General features: G+C 50.0%; 5 protein-coding genes across 5 annotated transcripts; 3 read left to right on the forward strand and 2 right to left on the reverse strand.

Annotated features, from left to right (window-relative positions):
- Window positions 1-10: 10 nt before the first annotated feature.
- PPTG_15767 (hypothetical protein) lies at window positions 11-1,686 on the reverse strand (the record flags this gene model as incomplete). The annotated part of the gene is made up of 3 exons (XM_008913082.1): window positions 11-52; window positions 117-1,110; window positions 1,169-1,686. The coding sequence occupies 3 exons, from the start codon at window positions 1,684-1,686 to the stop codon at window positions 11-13; spliced, it is 1,554 nt and encodes a 517-aa protein (XP_008911330.1).
- Window positions 1,687-7,206: 5,520 nt separating this feature from the next.
- PPTG_23806 (hypothetical protein) lies at window positions 7,207-7,823 on the reverse strand (the record flags this gene model as incomplete). The annotated part of the gene is made up of 2 exons (XM_008913083.1): window positions 7,207-7,287; window positions 7,683-7,823. 2 exons carry the CDS (start codon window positions 7,821-7,823, stop codon window positions 7,207-7,209), a joined length of 222 nt encoding a protein of 73 aa, XP_008911331.1.
- Window positions 7,824-8,550: 727 nt separating this feature from the next.
- PPTG_15769 (hypothetical protein) lies at window positions 8,551-8,799 on the forward strand (the record flags this gene model as incomplete). Its single annotated transcript, XM_008913084.1, has 1 exon — window positions 8,551-8,799. One exon carries the CDS (start codon window positions 8,551-8,553, stop codon window positions 8,797-8,799), a length of 249 nt encoding a protein of 82 aa, XP_008911332.1.
- An 84-nt stretch (window positions 8,800-8,883) lies between these two features.
- Window positions 8,884-9,324, forward strand: PPTG_15770 (hypothetical protein; the record flags this gene model as incomplete). Its single annotated transcript, XM_008913085.1, has 1 exon — window positions 8,884-9,324. The coding sequence occupies one exon, from the start codon at window positions 8,884-8,886 to the stop codon at window positions 9,322-9,324; it is 441 nt and encodes a 146-aa protein (XP_008911333.1).
- Window positions 9,325-9,343: 19 nt separating this feature from the next.
- Window positions 9,344-9,913, forward strand: PPTG_15771 (hypothetical protein; the record flags this gene model as incomplete). Its single annotated transcript, XM_008913086.1, has 1 exon — window positions 9,344-9,913. One exon carries the CDS (start codon window positions 9,344-9,346, stop codon window positions 9,911-9,913), a length of 570 nt encoding a protein of 189 aa, XP_008911334.1.
- Between the last annotated feature and the right edge of the window lie 42 nt (window positions 9,914-9,955).

A 9,955-nucleotide genomic window follows, 5' to 3' on the forward strand; every position in this document is an offset into this window, starting at 1 on the left:
CCGCCTGCCTTCAAGGCCTCGCCAAACTCGGCGACGGACATCCCGTCCAGCTCTATCAGAGCATTCACAGCGGGCACAGAGTCAAGGCTGATGTCGCCTTCGATCTTCCCAGTCACTCCGTTCACGAGTGTGTACAGCTGATCACAGCAATCACGTGGAGCCTCGCTGCTCGTCACGTTGGACACCTTGTCCGACGCCAAAGACATCACAGACGCCCTGCGTCTTCTTCTCCTCTCCCTCCGCGACCGAGCTCGGCTGGACGAGAGTGGTGTGGTGACATATCCGTTACCACCACCGGGTGCAGCAGCACCAACGCTCCTCGAAGAGAAAACAGTGTCTCGCGAGACACTCGGCTCAGGGCCATGCGGTCCATGACCCTTACTCAGTGATCTCGGTGTCACTACACCTGCATCTTTTAGGTCTTGCCCACGATGCATCGACTCGCAGTCGACCGCGGCCCTCAGGCCCCGCAACGGTAGGTCTTCGACCGGATCCATACCACTCAGTGGGTTACGCGCCACTCCGCGCTCGTCCTCACCAGGACAAACAACAACCTCGTTGTAAATAAGTTCCGACATACCAATGTCCAGCACCACGGCTGCCTCGGCCTCGTGCTCGCGCCAGTAGCGCTTCTGCTTCCTAGCAGAGGTGGGTTCATGACTCACCAAGGCTCCACTAGGAGAAGGACGCGTAGCACCGAGTGTTTTCGACTTCCAGTCGATCCATGGCTCATGGCGCTCAAGCCATGCCATGCCCAAGATGAGGTCATACCTCGAATCCAGGTCTAAGGCCAAACAGCGTTCCACGCTATCGAAGTCTAAGAAGTTCACATTAAGGTCAACAGAGACCTTCGACACCGTCACAAGTGTCCCCGTCGCAAGACGGACTAAGATTTCATCTCGCGTTCGCACTTCCAGTGCCTCAGCATACAGCTGACTCCCTTCCAGGGTGGAGCGACGAGCATAGTTGCCCGAAGCTCCCGAGTCAATCAAGACTCTCCACGGCTTTGCAAAGCCCCTCACGTTTACTTGAATGACTAGCAAGCCTGGTTTGCGCACATTCTTCTCATAAGAGAGCCCAGCTCTCTTCGGGGCTGAGCCCCGTCGCCCTCTACCTCCTCGACGTGCAACAGAACTCAGTTCACCCCAGTAGGCCGCCTCGCGCCTACTGGGAGTTTCCGTTTCCCGGCGATGACCCGGAGGGTTGGCTAGCCGGAGCCTGGCGCTTGAAGCGCAGAGGACAATTCGCCCTCGGATGCTTGGTGCTTTTGCACAGAAAGCATTGGCGGATGCCGGCACGCTGCTTCGCAGCAAGATGTTCCGCTTCTTCATCTTCAGCATAGCTGAGGTCCATCGGTTCCGGACCCCTCGAAGAACTCACGCTACCAGCGCTCAAACCAGGTCGAGCCGACCTGAAGTTGTGTTCGGCATTCAATGCCACGTCCACCGCCTCCTCGAAAGAGGTCGGGTGTACACGGAATACTTCTGTTCGAGCTGCGCTCACGCGGAGTCCCTCCATGAATACGGTCACTGTGACCAGTTCCGGAAGAGGATCTGCCGCCATCCCGGCGATTAGAGTTCTCACCTCTTGGACATAGTCCAGTAACTCCTTCTTACCCTGGCGGGTAGCAAGGAATTTCGACCGAATACGGTATGGAGGATTAGGTGGCGCAAACACGCGCGACATTTGCTACTTCAGCTGCTCCCAAGTGGGGAATGCAGTGTTTACTGACATACCGCACGTTAGTGCCTACTCGCGAGCGCGACCTCCAAGCTTGGAGATAGCCAGCGCGACGCGCTCGGATTGGAGCAGAGCTGACCCCATGGCCATCTCGACCTCGCGGGTCCAGAGAAGGAGATTCTCTCCATCCTTCCCTTCGAAGGTTTTTACGCTCACTAAGAGCGGTTTCGGTCGCACAGACCCTTCACGCGTCACCGACGCTGCCCCCGTCGCAGCGCTCATCCTCTCCTGAACATGTTCTAAGAGCGCGTTTTCGTAGCGAGAGAACGCTTCCAGTCTGGCGGTAACCGCCTCTGGACCTTGCGACGTAAGGTGTGCGACGCCCTCCGGGCCTAGCAGGGACATAAGCTTGTTAAGCGCGTCCTGCTGCGCCGGGGGCAAGTTCGCGAACACGGGGTGTTCCATCCTCACAGAGGATACAGTCAACCGACTCAGGTGCGGGATTGACTACAAGTGCTACCAAGTGCAGCGGGGCTGCCGTAGCTAACGTCAGAGGAAGACGTACGACTCAAAGAGTCCCTAAAACCAAGTCCCTTATCCGAAGGAAACTTACAGCCCAAGTACCAGGGCTCAAAGTTATTAAGAACACAAATAACTTTTATGCTTCAAAACCAGAAGTGTTTTATTTTTTTTATTGCGGCCAAGCCGCTTTCTATGTTTAACTATCTAGCATAGTTAAACCTAATCAAATGCATATCGTGTGGCCCTCAACCTATGTACTGAGGCCACTGTTAACTCTACGATTCGTGTACTGAGAGTCTGTTAACTCTTCGGGTACTCCGTACCCATGTGTGTGCCACACCCGTGTAACCCCGTTACAGTTTCCATGAACTTCACCGTGCGCACGATCTGTACCTTACCCGTAGTCACATTGAGAACTCTGTAGACCTTCACGCCATCCTCCTATCCTATAAAGCGACACTTAAAGGCCTTGGCGTCGAGTTTGCGGCGCTTCTCGTCTAGAATGTGCGCGTACCCGAGGAAACCGAACACCTTCACGTTCTTCAGCTGAGGCTTGGCCTTGTGCACGATTTCGTAGGGTGTCTTGACCGTCACAGAGTTAGGGATCCGATTGATGATCCAGGCTGCCGTGTTGACGGCCTCAGCCCACCACTTCTTTTCAATACCTTCGTGGTACAGCAGACGGCGAGCCATTTCGACTAGGTTCCGGTTCATCCGCTCAGCGAGTCCGTTCTGCTGGGGCGTGTACGGATCGGTCTTCTCATGCTTAATGCCACTACGGGCGAGGAAATCCTTGAACGGACCACCCGTGTATTCACCACCATTGTCCGAGCGCAGTCGCTTGATGGTCTTGCCCGTTGCATTCTGCATCGACACCTTGAAGGTCTTGAACGTAGAGAGCACCTCTGACTTCATCATCATAAAATAGACCGCCACATGGTGAGAATATTCGTCGATGAATGTCACCGCAAACGTGCAACCACCTAGTGTTTTGGTTTGCATCGGACCCATGACGTCCGAGTGTACTAAATCCAGTACATCAGTACTCTTGACGAGCTTCTCCGGGTACCTTGGGAAGTCGTCCGCTCGCATCTTGCCCATGCAGCACCCTGCGCACACGTCGTCACCGATGACGTCTTCCGCAATGCGACGCACTCCTTCTGCCATGGTCAGTAGTTGTTCGTAGCGCTTAACCAGGATACGGCCTAGCCGGGCGTGAACTACGGCCCATGGCTCCTTACTAGTAGCTGTCGCCACACGGCACTCCTCCTCCCCCACTGTCTTCAGCTTGTAGACATTTCCACAGCGCTCTGCCTCCATGACCTTAGCGTCACCATAGCGAAAGACACACTTGTCCTTGCTGAACTGCGCGACGACGTCTTTCTCGGCCAGCTTCGAAACCGAAATGAGGCTTCCTTCAACGTCTGGGATATACAGTACATCCGACAGCATGACAGTCGTCCCATCCGTTAACTTCATACCGACGACACCTTTCGCAACGGCGTCGATCTTCGTGCCATCCGCAATCACGATGCGGACTGGCGTCTTCAGCTCCTTCAAGGACAAAAACTAGTCCCGGAAGCTGGTCATGTGCGAACTTGTACCAGAGTCGACGAGCCATTCATTCTTGGTCATCGCACCCGCTGCCATGAACGAGTAGTCGGACGTCTCCTGTGCAGCTTGTCCTTGACCCTCGTCGGCTTTCTTCTTGCGGCATTCGAACTCTCTGTGCCCTGCATTTTTGCGGTAGAAGCACTTGCCCTTGAACTTATTCTTGGTGGAGTTCCCCTTCTTCGTCGGGAATGCCTTCTCGTGAGCCGATGACGATTCGCCCGAAGCTTCAACACCAGAGAGAGCTTGGATCGCGTAGGCGAGCGTCATGTTCGGCGTGTTTTCGAGTGCGGTGCTGATCATCCGGTACTCGTCTGTAAGACTACCGAGCAGCAGTACGAGCTGCCGGGTCTCGTCAAGCGGTTCGCCGATCGTCTCCATCTGCAGGACGATCTCCTTGAACTTGTCGACGTGCTCCGCGAACCGAGTACCGGCCTCCATCTTGAAAACGTGGAGCTTCTTCGTGATGAGGAGGCGGTTCTTCAGCGTGCTTCGATTGAACTGCTCTTGAAGCAGGTTCCACGCTTTGGCGGCGGTGAGTGCTCCACGGATGTAGACTTTGTATGTGAGACTGACGTCACCAGCTATCACACCAAGGGCCTTCAAATCATTGGTCTTCCATTCGGCCGTGGAGCGATCACTCAGGGGATCGAACTCTGGCTTGATGATGTGGACCAGCAGTCCTTTGCGAGAGAGCTTCATCCGCATGTTGAACTCCCAGTGAAAGTAATTATCTTCCACGAGATTGACGGTATCTGCGTAGCTTGAGCTCATAACCAATTGCAGATAGCGAACGAAGCTTGGTAGTGTAGTGAGTGAAGGAAGGTAAATCCAAACGTGAGATTGATTTAGTTATCTGTTCTTGCTTCCTGCACGTGCATAAACTCCTACCTCTCGTGTAAGTCTCTCGGTAAAATCATTCAAATCATACAGGTTTTGTCATCGCAATGATTTGCAACGGACACGGTTGATCGCAACGGACACGCTTGGCGGGAACGGACACGGTATCCATCCATATGTACCGATCCCATGATCACCCACTTCAACTTCTCGACCAGTCACATCCACCCAACAACACTTCACCAGCCAATAGCATTGCTCAATTCTGACAACTTCAACTGTTGCCTCCACAGTCACGCGTACGACACGCGCACTGCACGGGTTAGTCTTGTGCCATGGAGTAGGGACCAAAGCGAGTTGACAACGAAGTGCAATCGCAACATGATTGAGCTGTCATTTCGAATCTGTGGGCTACTAGGCACATCCCAATTGCCGACGCAAAATGAGGGAGATTGATAGATTGCAAAAAAAAAAAAAAAACCTGGAACAGCTCAATACTGCCACTACTAGAATGTCGCCCACTCTATCGTCATAGCGTCCTGTGTGGTCCTGTAGTTCTAGCGTGTGGCCACAGGGTCTTTGCGCAGGTGGAGCTCGGTCATTTTAGCAGCAAGTGTGGCTTCAGGTAGAATGCGTTGAGCTTAACCCTACTTGAGCAGATACTATTGATTTGGCGCTCACACGCTTGAGCATGCACGAATATAATAACCCGTATTCACGCGTTTGGCGATGTAATATATGAATTATTGTGCTTTGCAACAAATTTGGCTTATAAATAAAGCCTCTAGAATAATGACAAATCTTTTCGTGAATCTAAAGCTAGAACATTACCCAACGTTAAAAATAGGTTAATCATACTCGGTGACAAAGTAAAACCGCCTACAACGCAAAACCACAGCGACAAGGTTATGTCCGGCTACTTCTTCCCTAGCTTGTAGGCCTGAACAAGTGCTTCAATACAGAAGCATGAGTGCTCCTCTACGACACCTTCGGCGAACTTAATGAATTCTGTCGGCCATCGTGTCTTCCGTTTAATTTGCGTGTTCGGCATCACATTACTTCTACGACGAAACAGTTAAGCCCAACGAAATAGACCGCATCGAGCCCCCATAACGGACGCAACAACACTTAGGTCAATGGTCGTAGATGTAGGTCAGCACAATCGATCTCCAACGCATATCGATAGAAATTGTCATCTTTTGGAATGTAGTTGCACAGGCTGAAGAAAGAGTTAGAGTGTACGACATTGGTTTAGCGCTTTTACTACAGCCATTCAACGAAAACACGCATACGACAACATTAACACTTCAAATAAAGGGCAATTCAACGTTAATTCGATGATTACGGTAGGTAAATCAATGTTGGATTATTTGTCAAAATTTGCTAAAATAACGAGTTATGACATCGTTTAGACAGAATGTGTGCAAAGGACAAGAGTACTATCACGATTAAGATTGAACTTGTTGCGATTTGCTTCAGTCGAAAAGTGCAATTCGCAATCAATCCCCAGAACGGCTCCCGAAACTTGCGCCGCGCTTGACAAGACATCATTTCCATATAATGTCACTCCAGAAAGCTTTCTTTTTTTCTTTACTTAATTAGGTTCGTGCCTAAGTCTGCTCTAATAATATCCGGTAGATTAATATTGAGGATCACCTTTTTACAATCAATTTTGGTGCCAGTGTCTCGTACTACGTTTCATATGAATCGAGCAGGCGAACTAGATTGTGCACGTAGACGACACATCAGATTAACTGAAACCACGAGCAGATCTGAGATCATTGCCACGGTAAAAAAAGAGTTTAAGAATAGAGGCCTTCACATGAGTGACGCTCATTATAATAGTAGATTCTCAGGGTTCCCGTGAACGCAGCCATAAGCATAAAAATCATGCTATAGCGGTACGGAGCTGTGGCATTGTATTTTGTCACGTGTTTGAATAGCGCAAGTCGCTTGACTTACGTAAAAAGCGGCAGGGGGGGGGGGGGGGGGGGATTGCAGCACTGCGCCGTAAATTGTAGTGCAGTACAGAATACTGTATGCTCGATGTAGAAATGGACGGCGATATATCTTGTGGACGGGGCTTAGCAAATCAAATATTGTGCTTTGCAGTGATTCTGAGAAAACAATATTAGATTTGCTAGATTTATTAGCAACAGATTGTGGTTTTACGATAAGTTGAGTTCACAAATCCATGATCCTCGATGAATTACGATAGTGTGGTCCGAATTGCACTTTTGAAAGTGTATTCTGGTGCGTATGCTACATTTCGTTCAACTGCGCGCGCACTTGTACAATTAAACAGAGATGAGTTTAGCATCTCAAACAAGCGATACTGGTTGCTGTTTCCCCTAATGGCCATATCGATAAATATTAATGCAGGTGGATTTCGACAAACATTTATCTAGACATTCGGAGCATGCATTTTTTTTCACACATATTTACGAATACGGGTTGACATTTTAGCGCCTAAAGATGTCGGCAAATATCTTTAAAGCACAATATTATCTATCTGACCTGACAGCTCCAACTGGCTAAGCACGATCAGTTTTTTTAGGACCATTTGTCTGACGTGGGTTCTAGTCCTTGTGGCTTGGATTTGGCCGTCAAGCTTGCCGCGCGGTTCTTGAACGGCTATTGACGCCTTGGGATAATTTGTTTTTTTTTGGTATTATCATTTATTCACATCGTCTGATTGGCCAACTGAGCTGTCCGTATGTGGCGATCGTCCGTTTCTACAAAAGTTTAAAAAGGTACGAGGTACATGACTACTGGAACAAAAGTTTACGAAACGTGACTACAATAGTTTACGCACGTGACTACAGTACGTGACTACAAAAGTTTACGGTACACATTATGATTAAGATGACTGTATAACTGTCTACCGAAGAAGGTATTGACACGACAAAATTTAACGCTACAGACACTGGGATTAAGCTATGTCTACGTCGTCATAAGCTAGCACTGCGAACACGATCACGGTAATACGCGTGGATAACAGAGTGCTGGAACGAGCTTACGGCCCCTACCTTCTCTTGTGGGTTTCGAAAGGTGATATTATTGATGGATACACGTGTCGTCGAAGGCGACGATTCTACTTCCTGCGATACTGTGGAAAAGCTGCTTAGACTTTGCCTCGTGGAGGCAACGATAGATTCGGACGACGGCATTGAGACGGGTGATGATAGCTATGCTAGCGGTGATGATAGCTATGCTAGCGGTGATGATAGCTATGATAGTGAGTAGATATACTACTAACCAATGCAAAGCTTTTAACTTTAATCTTATTTTTAACAAGTAAAACGACATCAAATCTAAGTAAAATAAGGTAACAACCATCTGGCATCATCAATCATCAACTAATCAAATATGGGGTGACCCTTAGAACTACGATTATGCGGCATTAAGGCCGTTCTGCATGTCACACGATGCGACCTATTCAAGAGGATTGAATGCTAGATTCGATGGATTTGATTCACGCAATGATACACACCAGGTATTTCCTCTCTAGAACCTCGCATCGCTGGATTGCAGCCTGCACAAAGTCCCACCAAGCTAGCGGCCATTTCTCTTTTTCGATCAGACTAAGCATGCAACTGTCCTGGTGTCGTCTCTTAACTTTTGTTACCCGCTCCGGGTTTCGTTGCACAGATAACGGATTTTTCTGGTAGAAGTACGCTGAACGGAAGCAGACAAGAACAATGGGACGATCAACTCTCCTGGGTGCTCGTCTAGCCCCTCGACTTACTAGCTTTTAACCTCATTGTAATGCTTCACTTCACAATTTTCCTACTAGTGTTCAAGTCGATTAGGGAACAAAGAATTCTTTAGCTCCTAAGAGCTATAGACTACGATCCGGGCGACGGTGCTGTTGTAACACGGCCTGACTACGAGGACATGTCACTCCAAGACGGAGAAGACGTGCTGGTGACGCAAGAAACGACTAGGACGATGTCTGTCCAGAGAAGCGTCGGCGACATCGATGCCAGACGCCAGATTGATGAACTGGCGCAAACCTCAGCCGCAGCCCACCGCTCCACTATGGAGAGGATTAGCCACGTGCAGAAGCAGCAGAACGAGATCGCTTCGAAGACCTCTGAGTATCTGCAGCTCCAGTACGACAAGCAGCTCGACCTGCAGGAGTAGCAAGAGCAGATTCGACGTCAGATGACTGAGCAGAGATTGCAAATCGAGGAACATGTGAGCCTTCTAAAGGATGCAGAGGCAGCGATGGGGGAACAAGGGCAGCGGCTAGACAGTCTAGCTGAAGCAGTCCGACCACATGTTGAAGCTCGGTGGGGGCTCTTTACAGGGTCGAAAAGATCTGGCAGTGTCGGAGAAGAACATGAAGTCCGTGGACCATCGGCACGTGATCCGATGGTGACGTTAGCAGCGGGTGCGAATATGCCTGTCCCGCCGTTGTACCGTGGCAACTCGAAGCAAGAGAAGCGCGACTTTATGGATAGCTACATGGTCTACAAGAGACGTGTCGACGCGTTGAACCAGGGCACGCAGACACAAGTGTTCGGTATGCCTATCGGGGCCTGTATTGAGCAGAGCATCTTGGTGCGTTTCTGCCGTTTCGAATTGTTTAAACCCAAGGTTACAGTGACCGAAGAAGACTGGAAAAGGTATTTTCTCGACGCCTGGAACCCTGACTTCACTGCGTAAAAAGCAGCTTGATGTGGCGATGCGTGGTTTAACTGTTGATGTTCAACTTCAGGACGCAGAGTCCCGCATGTCATGTCTGCTGGCCAATTTCTATAGTACCGTGGACGGAGTGAACACGGAGAGCATCATTCACGAGGATCCGAAGAGTGTAGTCGGATATCTGGTTAATGCCTTACGTCCAACGGCCTTTCATTCTGCCATCCAAGACAGTCTGGAGCGCCCTGCTGGTAAGCCATTGAAGAAGGATGTATCCATGTTCCTTCGGTGGTTACGCCCTCAAATGGAGGAGTTTATGAAGTACGAGACACACATTCTCGCAGCCCAGCATGGAGTCAGTAACGCTGTTTCGCAGCAGCCGCAAAAGATGAAACCCAGTCGTCGACACGGAGGCAAACCGGATCAGCAGCGCACCGACGGACGGCATCAAAGTCCTGGGGCGTCGGCAGATTCGACGAGAACTACTGGCGTAAGAACTAAAAACAATGCACCAAGTAGTACCTTAGCACGCGACCAGGGTGTGTGTAACGGGGTTACACGGGTCTACACCTGGTGTGTTCCACACATGGGTACGGAGTACCCGAAGAGTTAACAAACCCTCAGTACATGACTCGTAGAGTTAACAGTGGCCTCA

This window comes from Phytophthora parasitica, assembly GCF_000247585.1.
Source record: "Phytophthora parasitica INRA-310 unplaced genomic scaffold supercont2.51, whole genome shotgun sequence".
Classification (NCBI taxonomy): Eukaryota; Oomycota; class Peronosporomycetes; order Peronosporales; family Peronosporaceae; genus Phytophthora; species Phytophthora nicotianae.